The 18,451-nt window shown below is 45.6% G+C and overlaps 1 protein-coding gene across 3 annotated transcripts in view; it reads right to left on the reverse strand.

Annotated features, from left to right (window-relative positions):
• Positions 1-18,451, reverse strand: part of USP7 (ubiquitin specific peptidase 7) — a 64,103-nt gene that overhangs the window by 29,485 nt on the left and 16,167 nt on the right. Inside the window, exons 1-3 of one of the 3 annotated variants that reach the window (XM_027043279.2) lie at positions 7,992-8,122; positions 3,268-3,372; positions 2,341-2,516 (exon numbers count right to left, since the gene is read on the reverse strand). Coding sequence is in view for 2 of the 3 variants with exons in the window: in XM_027043277.2 (XP_026899078.1) it covers positions 3,268-3,372; positions 7,992-8,085 (199 nt within the window). In the remaining variant the exon portion in view is untranslated. Of the gene's footprint in view, positions 1-2,340; positions 2,517-3,267; positions 3,373-7,991; positions 8,124-18,451 lie in introns of those variants that run through there. The other 2 variants (XM_027043277.2, XM_027043278.2) reach the window with 2 other exon arrangements.

Below are 18,451 nucleotides of genomic sequence, written 5' to 3' on the forward strand. Positions count from 1 at the left end.
AAAGGAGACCTAAATGTCTTCACCCAAGAAGACAGGTGAAAAGTACTCAAAAGTCCTATTTTCGCAACTTCCCTGTGTCTTATAATCACTTCACGATTAAAAACATGTTTACATGGGGCACCTGGGTGGCTCAGTCGGTTGAGCGACCGACTTTGGCTCAGGTCATGATCTCGCGGTCCGTGAGTTCGAGCCCCGTGTCGGACTCTGTGAGGACAGCTAGGAGCCTGGAGCCTGCTTCTGATTCTGTGTCTCCCTCCCTCTATGCCCCTCTCCCGCTCATGCTCTCTGTCTCAGAAATAAACATAAAAAAAAAAAAAAATTAAAAACATGTTTACGGCAGTGCACTTGGGAATCTGGAGGGTGCCCTGCATCCTGCGGAATTAGTTTTCGTCCAGGGACTTTGTAACCCGCCTCAATGCCGCCGTCAGCGCATTAATGCATTACTGTGCATCTGCGTTTACTGTCAAGGACAGGACGACAAAGCTCCCACTCCCTGCTGTCATCACACCTCCTCAGCCCGAAAACCTGGGGAGCCATCACCTCCACTCGTGCCTCCCACAGCAGCACTGGCTGTCATCGAAGCGGCCACCACGCCCATTCGTACCCCAACCTTATCTTCACAGGACAGAGGCCTGGGGTACAACTGCATGAAAAAGGTAGAGGAAGATACAGGACTTTGTTCTGTTTTGTTTAAATCAGAAGGCTGGCCTACGGAGTCCCCAAATGGCGCCCTTGCGGTAAACTTATCAAACCTCAATTTTTCATTTTTTGCCAAGTCCTAGTTAATACCCAGAAATTACTTTTGTTTCACGGGTACCAACAATCTCTATTTGCAGAGGCTATATTTGCTCTAAAACTTCTTGCGGTCATCTATGGAAAAAACTAAGCAAGAAATTAAAATCAAAGTAGAATAGGTAGGTGTAACCAGAAAATGATTCTAATTCTTGTCCAAGTTCCACATTAACATGATTTTTTTTTTTAAGATTTTATTTGGGCGGGGCGGGGGGGGGGGGAGAGAGAAAAAAAAAGATTTTATTTTTGAAGTAATCTCTACAGCCAACGTGGGGCTCGAACTCACAACCCCGAGATCAAGTGTCGAACATTTTGCTAAGCCAGCCAGGTGCCCCTAACAGGATTTTTAAATGCTCTTTGTCTCAAGCAAACACCTGTCCATCTGTGCTGTCAGCCACTGAACTTTTATGTAGGAAACCCCCCCTCTGCCCAGTAGATCACTCTAATCCAGCGTTTCCCAGATTGTGTGCCCCACTTTACGATGTTAGAAGGAGATTCCAGAAAGGGGGTTCTAAAGTTCAGTCTTGGGGAATCATTAGCAAATCTTCTGGAGAAAGATGTTAGGGTGCTGACAGTCCAGAGGTCCTCTGCAATGCAGACCCTTGCTTGGCCCAGCGCCCCTGAAAGTTCCTGGACTCAGCCCCTCTCACCACATGCTAACGTCCTGCAGAAGAGGGTTTCAAAGCACTTACCACGACTGGGAAAATGCTGCCCTAAACTAATTCTACTCCTAGAACCAGAACCATCTCCCTCCCACTCTTTACCATTAAAGAGATACAATCTTTTCACTCTCTTAGCCTGGACCTTTCAAAACACACCTCAAATCCCCAACTGGGAAGGCCGTGCAACTGAAGACCACACTCTGCTTTCTCCTGTAATGTTCCCAAGTGGTAACTTACCACAGGAATATTTCTACTTTTAGGTTTTATGGTTTGGCACCATTATTTACTACCACTAATTTAGTAGTAAAATTTGCCTCAAAAGGAAAGGGGTTTTATGTACGTTGTGGAGACCGAGGCAATCCGGCAACCTGGACTTCCGGAGACATCTAGCAATGCAGAGCCGTTTCTGGTTGTCGGGGCTACGGGGAGCGAGGATTATGGGTGGGATGGCACTGGCATCCTATCACACAGAGGATTGCCCCGCAACAAAGAATGATCGGCCCAAAAAGGCAACAGCGCCACCAAGGTTGAGAACCTGCCCTTCATCTACATCTGCACCTCCTCCCAAGCCCTCCCCAAAAACACTGGCAGAAATATTCATTTGGAATTGCTCTGTGGAACTAGACAGGGAGCTTGCTGCCTGAGGTGGGCCAGTAACCGCTCTGCAAGTGACTGGAACCCACCTCTAACTCACACCTGGCACATCTGGCCTGGTCACACCTTCCCAACTGCGCTCACCGAAGCACTTTTGGCATCTCAGGTGTCTGAAATTAAACCAAGAGCCCAGCAACCAAAGAGACCACACCCACACCGTTGCCCTTGATCTACGGTGGAAAGCGCACTCCACAGGTAACAAAGCAGCGGGGTTCAGACCACGCCTCTTTACCTTCCTCAGATATTGCCTCAGCCAGCTGCCAGGGGGTAAACCGCACTGTGAGAGAACTCTCAACTACGGCTGCAGTTTCTCATGGAGGCTGAACTTTTGGCAGGAGGTCTGAACAGCAGTCCTTCTGGTGGTGCAGCCCGTGACTGACGGTTTCTTTCAACTGCCCCGTTACTCCCCTGGGAAGGACACAACCCTCATGAGGATTGATGGACATGCTTTTGACAGAACATGGTTTCATATTACACTGCAAGATTCCAGGGACTGCATAAAGTGATTACTGGCTGCTACCGTCTCATGATTTTGACCTTGCAAATAAAAGTATAGGTCACATATCTGACAAATTATAAAGAAGAAATAGCCTCGAAAGAAATGGATTTCCTGGGCACAAAATGTCCATGCATACACATATGCAAACGCTTTTTGCATAGAGGATATAGACCAAAAGTTAGTGTGGGAGAATGAAGCCCAAAGCTCGATTCTGATTTTCACACCTATTGGGAGTAGGGAGGGATTTTCGGCTACAGACAACTGATATACACACTACAGTAAGAATGCAATGGAAAGCCAAGTTCCAATGTCTAGAAGTATCTTGCTGCAAACAAAAAGGAAAGGAGAGTAAGGTACACTAAGATACACTTGTTCTGAGCGCTAACAGTGGTGGGGAAATGGCAAGCCTGAGTAAATACCCATCTATCACAAACTTCTGTACTGAAACCTTCTCTCCTGGGCTGAGGAGAACCAACTTACCCTGAAATTTGTAGGCAGTCTTAAAATTCAAAACCAAAACAGGTTCCTCAATTTCCCTCAGATACAAACCTCCTGAAAACTAGCTACTCCTAAGAAACTCACAAGTACTCAAGGAAGAACTCTATAGCACATCCACTTGTGTTTCTGCCCATTGCAAGTAAACAAACCACATGTACTCACCATCCTCCATATCTTCCTCTGTGTTGTTGTGCCCATCACTCATGGCTACATTCCCGTTGATAACAGGGTTTTGAGTAATTCTTGGTGGATCATCTGTATCTCCAGCTTTAAAAAAAACAAAGAAATTCCATGGTTTTTACCCTCCAATCTTGGATTAAATAAAAACACATTTGTACTTTTGATGATTGTCAGTCACTAGTATGTTCCAAGTGTGCCATAATAAACATACTCTAACCCAAAAGGTATTTACTAGTATGTTTACTAAATAAATATGAATTTTGGTTGTTTTCAAAATGCTAAATGGGATGCAATCACTCTACCACATTTGTTCCATTTGCACTATGTTGAAATAGCCTTCATACTCATTAAAACTCAACCCCAGAGAAAATACTGTTGAGCTTACTAAATATATACACAGCAGTGTGCATTAGAATGTTCTACCACATGTCAACGCTTTAAAACATCAAATTGTGTCTCTCAAAGTATCACAGGGCAGTTACTGTAATAATTAAAAACTATAAATCCACACAAAAACCAGAACTGGAGGGACTGGAAGTTGGGGGAAGGGGTAGAGGGTGTGTGAAAGGGGGTCCCTAGAAGGACTGGCATTTATAAAGAGTCTGGAAGGGATTGAGAAACACATAAAAAGGTTTTGTCATTCTAAATGCTTGTTGAAATCTGGCTTGACAAACATTTACACATAATCAAAGGCATGGATGCAAAACTTCGAAGCAAGGAGTGGCAAATATAGGGTGTAAATGCCAAATGTAACATTCTCATCACTATTTATGCACAATCTTCTTACTTTGACATAGGTCCTTGTCTTAAAAGAAAAAAAAAAAACAACACTATGTCAAGATTTGGGATTTAAATAGCCTCCACTGGCCAAAAGGGTCATACACCATGTGTAAACCCTCTCCATCCTCCACATGTCATGTCACTGCAACTAATGCGGGCCCCCATATGTTGCCTGTACACGTTCTGATCGAAATTAGCAGTCTCAGCTACAAACAGGAGATGTGGTTTTGAAAAGCGCTACTTAAGTGTGTCCTAGTCTTGCGACAGGTCTCCCCCATCAGCGGTCAGTCTGATTCAGCACCACGGACAGCACCCTCGCCATTCCCCTCTAGACACTCTCCCAAACCCAACTATCCGATTACATCCGTCAAAGAATCTCTGGATATAAACCATGCTTTTCCCCTTACACATCTCAAAAGCACACCTTCAAAATCCTTGGAGGCCAAGAGACTGATATTACCACCCAAATTTGTATCACTTCAGTCCTGATATTCTTTAATTAACTATCAATATATATACACTTCAATTAACAATTGTGCTAAAGGTATTTTTAAAAACAAACACATATACATTTTTAAACTGGTCTCGACCACCACACCCTGACAAAAACCTGGGATGGGTGGGGGAGAAGGACAAATTCTTGTTTGCTCTTGCTTATAATTACCTCAAAGTCTAAAAACTCTTAAAACGTATGTGCTTAAAAAATCAACATGAAAAATCAGGTACTTTGAAACGTCTTTCATCCCACATTTATCCTCCTAAATTAACATCTAACCATCATTAAAAGTATTTTATGAGGAAAAACACCTATGAAGGCCTATGAAATAAATTCTGGCACATTCTACCGACAGAATATTATACAGCAGTTTTCTCTTAAAGGTTCTCAATGTACCTAAATGTAAAGCTCTCTAAGCTATGTTAAGTTAAAAAAAAATTTAAAGATACCAAGCAATAAATGTTATCACACACAACCTCGGTTATAAAAGAGACAGTCTGTTGGAATAAGAACGGATAAATTCTCATTTCCCCTTCCATGACAAACACTGGAAGGACACACAAACACACAACTAGAGGTCCTGCAGGAGGAGCAGCAGTGGGATGTACACACACACACACACACACACACACACATCACACCAACGCACTGTCTTACAGTAACTTGCTCCACATATGCCTCTATTTTAATTTAGTTCCTTGTTTCAAAATCTGTCCCACTACAGGTGCCTTAGGTTTTTAATGTTTGTTTATTTTTTAATATTTATTTTTGAGAGAGAGAGACACAGACAAAGCACAAACGGGGAGGGGCAGACAGAGAGACAGACACAGAATCCCAAGCAGGCCCTAGGCTCCGAACTGTCAGCACAGACCCCGATGCGGGGCTCGAACTCATGAACTGTGAGATCATGACCTGAGCCAAAGTCGGACTCTTCACCAACTGAGCCACCCAGGCGTCCCTAAAATATGATTTTTAATGCACAAAAGCACAAACAAATCATCTCTGTATACAAAACAGAGCATCACACTTAAAAACTAGGGTGATGGGTAAATATAAGCAGTCTGCACTACTGTAGGTCATAGAATTCGACAAGTGATTCATAATCCCAAAGATTTTTTTTTTCTTTTACTTCTTAAAAAAATTTTTTATTTATTTTTGAGACAGAGAGAGACAGAGCATGAACGGGGGAGGGTCAGAGAGAGAGAGGGAGACACAGAATCTGAAGCAGGCTCCAGGCTCTGAGATGTCAGCACAGAGACCACCGACGCAGGGCTCGAACTCAAAAACCGGGAGATCATGACCTGAGCCGAAGTCGGACACTCAACCGACTGAGCCACCCAGGCGCCCCAATAAAGCCAAAGATTCTGACATCCAAGCGAATTCAGATTATAGCTGAAACAAGGTATCTTTAAGGGTTTTGGTGACTTGAAATAGAGTATTTCTCACCAGAGTTATGGCAATAATAAAAATCAAGATCAAGTCAAAAGATCTATGGCTTAACTCCACAGCGCTTTACTGTATGTACAGTGTGGGAAGATAAATAAATCGGGTCACAGTTTTGCAGAAGCAGGATTAACTACAATGTGACAACTGATGAAAGGCTAGTAATTTATAAACAAGGGATCCCATCCTTGTGTTAGTAAGATGGGATTTCTCTGCCACAGGCCCCTAAAGGCAAAGTAAATAGAGTTCTACTTTTGAACCGGGTTCTCCTGAGCAGTACACCTCACCTTTTCACACACCAAGTTACACATTTGTGCTGGGCTGACCCACTTGCTCTCTTCCACCCTCCAAAAGCATGGAGATGCTAGTCTAAGCCAGTGGCTGTGAAATGACAAAAAGTCCCTGGCTGGTCCACCATGTATAGGAGAAACTTGACCAACGACAGGCCCCGTGAAGCTCCCAACCAAGTGCCATGGGGCCTTGGTAGAAAAAGTTGGCAACTCAAGTCTAGCTCCTAAGGGACTGAATGTATCCAGTTAAAAAAAGCTCCTCATAAATGAGCTGGTTCAGCAAGAGGATTAAAAATTTAATTAAGACACAGTAAATCCCTGGACCTGAATTCAACGATGAAAGCAAGCCCACAAAAACTCTATACTAGCCTTCCAGAATTATCTTAAATACTAAGTCTGCTTTCATTACCATCAAAGAAGTTTAAGATTGGGGTGTGTATCTATTTATCACCACATATAAAGTGATCCTGTTCCTGAATTTTAGATACCATCTAATTGGAACTTTCCCTTATGTGTCAATTCTCATTTGGCCAAACATGAACTACAGCACTAATATTTTGACAGACATGGTCTCAAATAACATTGGGGACATGTGGCAAGCACCAGTGACAATATGCAATGCCTCAAATAGAAAGACAAAAGTTCCCTAATGTGCCAAATATCTGTAGGGGTGGGGTGGGGTGTGGTGTGGAGGAGGAGTTATCATTTGAAAATGTATTTATGAGACTCAAATACAATCGAAGATCATTTCCATTACTTGTGACTGGTTAACCTTGCGATGACAAACCCCGTGGTAAGCACCCAAGGCACAATTTATACATATACATGTACATATATTTTAACATGTGTAAGAAGGGGCACAAAATGCCTTTTCTAAAGACTAGAAACACACAAAAGGCTAGCTTGGCTGGTTACGAAGCCTATATATCTCCTCCTGTTACTGAGGAGGCCATGCTTGTACTCTGCATCCCTTCCCACAGACTTCCACTTGTGAGGTCATAACACAGGATCGCTCAACAAAGAACACTGGCCGATTGCTATGGAAATGATGTGGTGCTAACTCAGCATCTCAATCTCACTCCTGGATGAAGTAACAGACAAAGCAGAATTTCAATTTGTCGTTTCTGACATTTTCTGTCACCTCACAAAAATTACTCAAGCCTCTCCCCAAAAGGGGGGGGTGGGGCAGAGAACCACCACAGTAAGACCTCAGAGCCTTCCAACTAAGAGGTGTATACTGCCACCAGGTCGTGCGTCAGCCGCAAAGATGGAGCCACACCTCCGATTCAGTCTCCGCTCAGGCCCCAGATTCCCCCTCAAACTTTTCAACTAGTGATTACAACCCAGTGGGCAAAACCACAGCGCAGTTAAGAGGCCAGAATATATGGAGTGCCAATGCAGAGCACATGCTCTCAACTCCGGGCCCACTGGTTCACCTGGAATTCCAAGGCAAAAGCCATCTGGTTTCTGCTTAGTCCGTCTCCCCTCATCTCCTCTCTAGACCCTGAACCCATTTTAATGATTATCACTGAAGCAGAGGTTATCACGGTAAATGAGAACACGGGTATCTTTCTGCATAATGATTTCTTAATTAGCAATCCCCAATGTATTTCAGAAGAACAGTTTAGAAACATTGGTACTACTGGTTCTAGAAATCCATCAGCATCTAAAGATCCCCATCTGAACTCCCAAGTCACCTTCTCGTCCAAGCTTGTGGTTCCCCGCCATGTCCGCATGGCTCAGCAGCAGAGTCTGCTGGGGCTGGAGCCAGGACGGTTCTCTCATCCACATCAGAGTGATGCATAGAATCTCTAGGAACTCCACCTCAACATTCTTTTTTTCAAAGCCCCTCCCCCCCCCCAAAATTCTTGGGTGTCGGACAAGGAACATATTCAAGAAACCTCATCAACTTAGAGAATCACTCCCAAAAGGTAACGAGGTCCAGAAACAAAAAGCGGGTGTTAATGGGAAAAAAGGAAGTCTGGAGTTTGGTTACTAGTTCCTTAGTTGCTGACATGGGCACACCGTACACAAACTACATCTTTCCTATAAATCTAAAATTAATCCAAAATTAAAAGTTCACTTGAAAATAGACAAAACGGGGGTACCTGGGTGGCTCACTCAGTTGGGTGTCTGAATTTGGCTCAGGTCATGATCTCACGGTACGTGAGGTCAGGTGACACATCAGGCTCTGTGCTGACAACTCAGAGCCTGGAGCCTGTTTCGGATTCTGTCTGTCTGTCTCTCCCTCTCAAAAATAAATAAACATTAAAAAAGAGAGAGAGAGAGAAAATAGACAAAAGAGAAGACCCGTAAGCCTAAGAAGCAAGGAATGTAACTGATATTAAAGATATATGTGGGAAATTTCAGCATGAAGCATCCACACCAGCATGCCAGAGATTCTCACACAATTAAAGATAGAAAAAGGTAGCCCGGAAGGGAGCTTGGGTCAGTGCTGGGGCAGGACCAGAAGAAACAGGATCTAAAGTTTGATGCAAGGGCGCCTGGGTGGCTCTGATGGTTGAGCGTCCGACCCCCGATTTTGGCTCAGGTCATGGTCATCGTGGCCCCAAGATGGGCTCCTCGCTGAAGGTGGAGCCTGCTTAAGATTCTCTCTCTCCCTCGGCCCCCTCTCCCATGCCCGCACATGCACACTCTCCCTCCCTCAAAATAAATAAATGCAGGCCCAGAGCAAACATTCTCAGGTGAAGACCACAAGTCCTCTTTAACATGGACCCACTGGCTTCGGGTTACAGCTGGATGTGAGGGGCACCGCTGCCAGGGGAACCCTGTCTGCATTCTCCGCTTTTCCTCCTCAAGACTGAGTCTGCCCACATGGTCTGTCCTCAAGGAGAAATGCTCACCCCTTAGACAAACTAAAAGTTCACTGGAGCCCCCAAATGAGCCCAGAGGCACCAGTCAAGAAGAAATAAAGAAGGAAGAGGTCCTGAATAAAGACAACGCTATGGAAAGGCTGAATTTCTTTATGTGCTTTTTTAACTGCCTACTCTCAACATGACCCGTACTCCTGCAAATTTCTATCAGATCAGGCTGATTCCATTCCTTATTAAACATACTGTGAGATTACAGAGTCACAATTACTATAAAAATAATAGAGATCCAAGGCACCTGGGTGGCTCAGTCATTTAAACGGCCAACTTTGGCTCAGATCATGATCTCATGGTTCGTGAGTTCCGCACTGGGCTCTCTCCTGTCAGCTAGGGAGCCAGCTTCCAATCCTGTCTCCCTCTCTCTGCCCCTTGCCCACTCACACTTGATCGTGCTCTCCCTCACACACACACACAAAAAACAAACATTAAAAAAAATTTTTTTTAGGAGTGCCTGGGTGGCTCAGTCGGTTAAAAGTTTCATGATCTCACAGTTCGTGGGTTCAAGCCCCACATCAGGTTCTGTGATGACAGCTCAGAGCCTGGAGCCTGCTTTGGATTCTGTGCCTGCCTCCCTCCCCCCACCCCCGTGCCTCTCCCCGCACCCACACTGTCTCTTTCTCTCCCCCAAAAACAAACACTAAACGTTAAAACAATTTTTCTTTGATAAAAAAATAAAATAAAATAAAAAGAAAGAATAAAGATCCAATTCCCTTTACCCAGTTTCCCCTGGTACCATTTTGCAAAATCATAGCACTATGTAATTCACAACCAGGACACTGGTGCCGAAGCAACATGCTAATCCTGTTCCTGTTCACTTGCAGTTGTAAGACACAAGTAGGTCTACGTGTCCAAGAGTCAAGACAGTGAATGGGTCCCACACAAGGACCCTTGGGTTGCCCTTTCATGGCCACACCCAGCTCCCAGTGTGCACCCCCCCTCCCACAACCCCCCCGGCAACAACTAATCTCCATCCCCATATTTTTGTCATTTCAAGAATGTTACATAAATGGATGTGGCATACAACCTTTTGGAACATCTTCTGTCACTCAGCATAATTCCCTTGAGACTCAGATCACCAACTGGTTTCTTTACATCGCTGAGTAGGATTCCACGGCAGGGACATACCATCTCACCTGCAAACAGCTGGGTTGTTTCCAATTTGAGGCTATTGGAAATAAAGCTGCTATAAACATTTTTGTGCAGGTCCTGGTTCTATTATTTACTTTTACTTTTGGGTTTCAAAGAATGAAATGCTAACAGCACCAAGGCAAGCAGTACAGGATGAAGATGGGCAAATAAGGACTGCTCCACTCCACTCCTAACATGAAGGAAGCCACTGTTTCATGCGCCCCCTTCCAGGTTTCCTCAAGGTTCATATACACGCACGTGTAACAACGTACGTGAAATTCTTCTGAACACAAAACGGTATTCACAGGGCACGAATAAACTAGAGCTACCCCAAGTCGGTGCAAATAAATACGCGTATTAATTTAATTCTGAATAGCACCATACCATATCACGATTTATTCAACCATTCCCTGACAAGGACTGCCTCCAGTCGGGTTTTGTTTTTTGCCAATGAATGGTGCGACGATCTGTACTGTGACTTTAGTTGGGCTACGATTTAACACCAGGTAGTCTTTCTCAAACTCGTGGGACCCCTCCCCCCAAGTCATTATCCAAGCTCTTTCCAATGGCAATTAGTAACACATTAATCCTACTCCTGTTCACTTGCGCTAAGACACACGTAAGTCTGCGTGTCCACCAGACACACGGACACACCAAGACCCACAACGCTGCCAATTAATGCCCAGCAATACATCAGAACACCTGCGTCCTGCACTACGCTCACACGCTGTTCCGGAGAGCTCTTCCAACTCAGACACAGCTCCTTCACTCTTGCTTTGCAGAATTCAACTAAAATTGACATCTTGACGTCCTGGTCCACAGCATGAATCCTAACGTACAGAACCTAGCTCTAAGTTCACCCGGAGGAGCAAAATGACAGCCGATAACTCAACAGGGAGACACAGAGGATGCACTCAGCACGACTGAGACAGAGAGTGCAGCCGCTGAAGTCTGACTATACAGGGAGACAGAGCAGGTGACTCATCTGTGGGATCCAGCAAGTGGGGGTGGGGGTGGGGGTGGGCAGTCCCAAACAGCCCCCCCGTGTAGGGGCTGGGGAGGCGGGTGCTCCAAGGACATCCCCGGAATCAGGGACTCACAGGCCATGGTGAGATGGCATACTCCCTAAGAAACCAGAACCCCTAAGACCTGGGTAAGAGTCCGGGCAAACACGCAGCAGCGCGGGAAGCCTCAGCTGCTGTGGAGTCAATGCCAGGCCCTGTGGAGGATTCTTCTAAGGCAAGGCTGGGCCTCAGGCAGAACCATGGACCATCTCCAGGCCTTGAACAGAACCCGGAGGTCACAAGGGGGTGGCAATCAACCAAGGAGACACTAAAGGTAAGGACAGTGGGTCCCAATAACTCTGCAGCTGCAACTGGCCTCCTCTATTCCAGGACTCAGTGATTTCTAAAGGGACCCCCCCCCACCTCACAGCCACTGAGTGGAACAAGGCGGGTACTGACCAGGAACACTGGCTGTTGACTATGCTCACCTCCCCAGTTACAAAGACACATGCCTGGGGGCTGTGAGAAACACAGATGCTTTCCTGTCACTCTCTGTGCCTGGGGAGGAAAGGGAAGCCTCTCAGAAGCAGTTTCCAGGGCGCCTGGGTGGCTCAGTGGGTTAAGCATCTGACTTGATGGCTCAGGTCATGATCTCACGGTTCATGGGTTCGAGCCCCGCGTCAGGCTCTGTGCTGACAGCTCAGAGCCTGGAGCCTGCTTCAGATTCCGTGTGTCCTTCTCTCTCTGCCCCTCCCCTGTTCACGTGCTGTCTCTCTCAAAAATAAATAACCATTAACAATTTTTTTAAAAAAATACAAAATTAAGGCAGTTTCCGAACGTGGTCCTAGATGGAAAACTTCAACTGTGCTTCAAAAAGATTTTTTTTTTTTTTTTAATGTTTGTTTCTGAGAGAGAGAGAGAGAGAGACAGAGACAGATACAGACAGCGAGAGAGCAGGAAAGGGGCAGAGAGAGGGAAACACAGACTCCAAAGCAGGTTCCAGGCTCTGAGCTGTCAACACAGAGCCCGACATGGGGCTCGAACTCACAAACCGTGAGGTCATGACCTGAGCCGAAGGTGGAAGCTTAACAAACTGAGTCACCCAGGTGCCCCCAAAAAGATCCTTTCTAATCCATTATCATGACATTACCCAGGATTCAACATCTCTCCCTAGAACACAGGCAGGCCCTGTGTGCCTGCAATTAAAGTAACTACTAACTAAGACAATGTTTTAATTACTTCTTTGCTGAATGCAGGAAGAGCGGGAAGAGCTCGAGAGGTAAGGGCATCCATTTCCGGGGGGGCTGGGTGGAGCCAGCACCCAGTGAGCCAACCTGCTTATCAAGTATCTCATATGTGCCAAGCGCTGGGTTGGGACTTGGAGGGAGCACAGAGATAAGTCCCCACCCCCACCCCGGTCTCCTGGTGCTCCTTTCTTGCGGGAGCAGACAAGAGGGAAGAATTCCAACAGAGGGGGAAACAGTACAGGGGAGCCGCAGGGCCATCAGCCTTGAAGGAAGGGATGACACGTGGGTAAAGACCACGGAACGAAAAGGAGCCGGGCTGTCAGACATCCTAAAGAAGCACACTATTCTGGATTCAGCGAACAGGGTCAAGGGCAGTGGGCCACGGAGAAGGAGGGCAGGACCAAGGCCATGGAGGGCCCTGAAGGCTTCGATAAGGACTCTGAATTTCTTTCTCCTATGTTCCCCGCTGCGCAGGCTGTCGGTTCCTGCCGCTCAGCCCACAGCTCAGGCCAGGTCTGCTGCCGTGGAGTCGAGACTGTCGGTCCCATGACCGTCAGGAGCTCCTTATTTCCGTCAGAAGCTCCTCTGCCAAGCCACCGAGGATGGATGCGGAAGAGGGGGTTTTGTTTTGTTACTGGTTTTTACTAGCTTGCCCCTTGGGGCTAGCCTGCCAGGCTGGAGATATCATTAACAATGAGACCATGGCCGAATCAATACCACCACTCCAAAGTGCTCTGCTTTCATTACTTTTCTGATTTTATACACAATGTGGCTACACCCATCCCCCATGAGGCTGGCTGGGAGCCCATTTCCAGATCACGGTCCTGGCCTACTAACCAGGGCCTGCTTTGGTCCTCTGCCGTTGGCGGGCCACCGCAGGGGCCAAGGCCAGTCCCTCACAGCTTGTAAGTCACAGAGCCTGAAGGTTCAGAGCAGACCCGCTGTGTTGAGACCTGACAGTTAGCTTCACGCTCTGAATCCTGATTTAAATTAGGAGTATGAAAATAAAAGCCCCAAAGACGGCCACATATAAATTCGTGTACCTTAAATAAAAATATTTGTTTGGGACCTCCAGGTTAGTGTGATTATGTAAAAACCATCCTTTCCCCTAGAGGATGGCCCTAACTGCCAGTCACGTCCCACATTCTGCCGGCCGGCGTGCATACTGGCTGGCGCGGAGAGGGGCCTGCGATCTGCACCACCGAAGAGCTTAGGGTTGCGGCACTAACTACTAACTTGTATAGCACAGACCACCGGCGGGAAAGAAAAGGTGAGTCCCAGCAGGCCCAGCAGAGACCCAGCCTCATGGAAGCCACAGGACAGAGGCAGGAGTATTTGCGTCACACGACGGCCAAAGGATTAACAGCCAGAATACACACACAGTTCCTAAAAATCAACAACAATCAATCCAACTACCACAGAGGAGAAATTCCTATAAACTACAAACGATTAATAAACATGCTCGACTTCCCTCACTAACATGATACCATTTCCATCTAACAGCTTAACAGTGAAAAATACTGGAAATGCCCCCTTGATGCTGTGGGTCTCACAAAATGAGTGGGGTCAAAAGGCTGTCAACTATCCGACCTAGAGGCTGTATTTATTCAAACCAAAATGCCAAATACCCTTTTACTCAAATGTCATTCCTAGGAACCCATTCCAAAGAAAACTAGCATCCATGCCCAAAGACCTCCACAAGCACAGGCTTTACACTGAAGCACCATTTTTTACAGAGAAGTTAATGGCTCTATTTTTATGAAGTGTCCAGAACAGGTAAATCTACAGAACGGTGATCAGCGCTCGCCCGGAGCTGGGGAGATGGGGAGGTTGGAGGGGTCACAGCTCAGGAGTGCAGGGGCTTGTGTGGTGTCAGAATCTTCCCAAACGGACCGTGGTGACGGTGCACAACTGTAAATACACTAAAAGCCACTGAGCTGCGTGCAGTGAACGAATGACCTACAGGGCGAATTAGAGCTCGATAAAACTGGATGCAAAAGACAGAGACAAGATCTTAACAGAAACGGGCCATTCTGTGTGGGGACAAAACAGTTCCAGAAATCACAATGGTCTCTGAGCTACGCAGGGTCAATGGCGTGCACAGTGAACAACTGAGCCACACCAGCTGGAGCGGAACTGTTTGGCTTCCTGCAGCATTCCTCTAAAATGAATATGCAACATTTTGGTGTTTTAAATGTTCAGTGATCTACAAAACTGACTCATGTGTGAAGTTCACTCTACATTCATGTAGTTTTAAGGAAAGTAAAACGGTCACGAGGGGAGACACCCACCAAGAGACGAATCACCGAGTGGGTCACCAGGATGTCCTTACACAATGAGTAAGGCTATGTGTGTGTTACCTGGGACAGAAGATCCACCATACGCTATGTGCACGTTTACTTCCACGGAATCGGGCACTTTCTCCTTGCCTTCTGGCTTCCGTGTCATTTGAACGGTTCCGAGAATATGCACTACCTCATCCAAAAGTAAAAACACAAGAGGCGCGTGCACCACCCACACACATACACACAGCAAAGCAAACCATGGTGCAAAAGGTACAACCCAAATACTTCCTAAGGCAGGACACCAGTCCAAGAGTCCTTAGAAAACGCACCAGAGAAGGAAAAAGATGACACACTAGTTGCACACCTGGAGTCAGGAGGGAATGGAGTCCTGAAAGTTCTCTTTACACCGTGGCGAATGGCAGCATCTACTTAAATGTGTGGGTTTTCCTGAAGAACTGGTTACAAAGAAGGCAGTCTAGGGGCTGAGGATGAGTTCAGACATGGGGAGAGCAAACTCTTGATTGTGCTAATTAAAACTTTTAAAAAGCAGTCAAACACAACCAATTTCAAATGGGTTCATTTATTTGAATAAAACCACCAACAGCAACTTAAGAAGGGCACCTGGCTGGCTCAGTTGGTTGAGCATGCGACTCTTAATCTTGGGGTCATTAATTTAAGTCCCATGTTGAGTGCAGAGCAAATTTAAGAAATAATAATAAATTAGTAAGCAAAAAACAGCAACCTAGAACAGAAGACTAAATTGTTTGATTTCTTTTACACATTGATGCAGGCCGACCACCATTCACCACACCTTCTTCTCATCTTCCTTTTGAGGGGAACCATCAGGGCTATCAATAAACAGACAAATCCAAGACCTTTTAAAACACTAGTGGCCACAGAAATTGTTTGATTTCGGGGGTGAGGGGTGGAGGCTGGTGCCTGGTTGGCTCAGTTGGTTAAGGATCTGACTCTTAATTTTGGCTCGGGTCATGATCTCATGGTTCATCACTTTGAGCCCCGCATGGGGCCTGCTTGGGATTCTCTGTGTCCCTCACTCTCTGCCCCTCCCCAGCTCTGTCTCTCTCTAAAAACTAAATAAATAAATAAATTTGTGAGAAGACGACTAGTTTCTCAGAGAATAACGAAGGAATTCTGGTTTTGTTTAAAAAGGTGGGGGGGAGGGGGGACACTTCAGTCTACAAACCAGTGTAGACCCTGACCATCTGCTATGCACAAGAAACATCCCCTATGAAAACTGGACTTCCAAGAGGTAAGGTCATTACAACCGGAGGCATACCATGTTCATGGACTGAAAGACTCCTACTCAAGATGTCAGTTTTCCACAAACCCGTCTTTGTGTTTGAACACAATTTCAATCAAAATCCCAAAAGGATTTTTTTATACTTACAGACAAGCAAAAAGTTTTCATGGAAAGATGAAAGGAATACAGACAATAAAAACCATTTTGGAAAGAACACAGTCCGAGAAATTACACCTGATTCGACTCACTCTAAAGCTTCAGTAATCAACACAACAAGCAAAGTAATCATAGTGTTGTATTAGCAAAGAGATGAGCACACAGATGCATGCAACTGTGGGGAGTCCAGAAACAGACCCCACACAAATGTTACTATTTTTGAGAAAGGTGACCACGGAAAAGGGATAGTCTTTACAACAAATGGTAAAGGAACAACTGGACGTCCACAGACTAAAACAAGGAACCTCAACCCACACCTTACACAAAAATTAACTCATAATGGACCTGAGATACAAATATAAAATTTAACAATGTAAGGCTTTAAGAAGAAAACACAAAGCATGGGGCAAAGAATTCATAAAAGAACATTTCGACAAATAAGACTTCACTAAAACTAAGTTTTGCTCCAGAAAGATACCATTAAGAGAAAAGACAGCTACGGATTAGGAGAAAATGCATGTGCAAGTTGCCTCTCTGACAAAGGACTTGTGTCCCAAATACACAAAGAGCTCTCAACATTTGACTGGAGTAAAACAACCCCGTACTTGAACACACACTGCCAACAGGGTGTAGGGATGGCAAATAAACACGTGGAAAGTTGTTTGACCGTCAGCTCTTAGGTGTGTGCAAATTGAAACCACAGTGAGAGGGGCGCCTGGGTGGCTCAGTTGGTTGAGCGACCGACTTCGGCTCAGGTCATGATCTCGCAGTTTGTGAGTTCGAGCCCCACATCAGGCTCTGCGCTGACAGCTCAGAGCTTGGAGCCTACTTCAGATTCTATGTCTCCCCCTCTCTCTACCCCTCCCCTGCTCACGCTCTGTGTCTCTCTGTCTCTCATAATAAATAAACGTTAAAAAAAAAATTAAAAAAAAAAAAACCACAGTGAGATACTACTGCCATTAGGATGACTAAAACCTAAAACACCGACAATATCAAGTGCCGACAAGGACGTCGGTCAGCTGGCTCTCTCGTACACTGGCATGGGATGCAGGATGGCAAGCAGTCTGGGTAAGGGCTTCTGTAAGGTTAAGCATACTGTGCCATATGGCCCAACAACTCTGCGTCTTACTCTAGACAAAGGAAAACTCATGTCCACACGAAACCTGCCACTAATATTTACAGTGTCTTCATAACTGCCAAACATAACTGGAGGCAACGCAGATGTCCTGCCAAACATAACTGGAGGCAACGCAGATGTCCTGCAGTGGGAGGACGGATAAACAGTGGTACGTCCATACACCAGAAGGAAGACTGCTCGGCAATAAAAAGAAATGAAGCGCTGACACACAGAACCCAGATGCTACACCCTGAAGAAAGAAGCCAGTCTAAAAGGTTACATGCTGTGCGATCCCATTTACATGAGATCTGCAAAATGACAAACCCGCAGGGGACGGAGGACACAACAGTGGTTGCCAGGGGTCCCATCAGGTGGAAGATGCGACGGCACAGGAAATACTTGAGGGGGGTCATGCAGTGAGTGAACTATTGTGCATGTTGATTGTGGCAGTGGTGACACAAATCTATACAGCTGTTAAATTCACAGAATCCCCTCCCCAAGTCAATCTTACTTTATAGTAACTTAAAAAAACCAAAAGGGAAAAAAATCACCTGCAGGGCAGAGAGAAGAAATAATTTACTGACTCTTTAAATACTCCCTTGATGTATGGCTTCAGATCTCTTAACTCTTAGGGAAAAGAGAACTAAAAGATTTTATACAAAAGATGGAGAGTCTGAACCTTCTTTGCCCCAAGACCTTCAGATGGGTCTTCGACAAAGAGTACACGAATGTCTGCATCAAAATTTATTCTTCTTGGGGGAGAGGGAGCTGCAGGTGGCAAGGAACCAGGGAAGCGGGAGGTCAGAACAGAAGTGAAAGAAAGTATCGACTGAAACACTGGTTTCCTAACGCGCACAAACTATGCGCCAATAAACTGAAGCACATTTAACAAGGTGTGCCGTTTTACGAGCAATGTTTAAATCCAGACTGATTTCCCCAAGAATTCCACACAAGCTCTGTTCCACACAAGCTACTGGAAACTGGAGGAAGTGGGGGAGGGAGATACAAACAATAAATATTAACAAGTGGAATGGACGCCATTATGACTAGGAAGGAAAATAATCAAAA

Source organism: Acinonyx jubatus, chromosome E3 (genome assembly GCF_027475565.1).
Source record: "Acinonyx jubatus isolate Ajub_Pintada_27869175 chromosome E3, VMU_Ajub_asm_v1.0, whole genome shotgun sequence".
NCBI lineage: Eukaryota > Metazoa > Chordata > Mammalia > Carnivora > Felidae > Acinonyx > Acinonyx jubatus.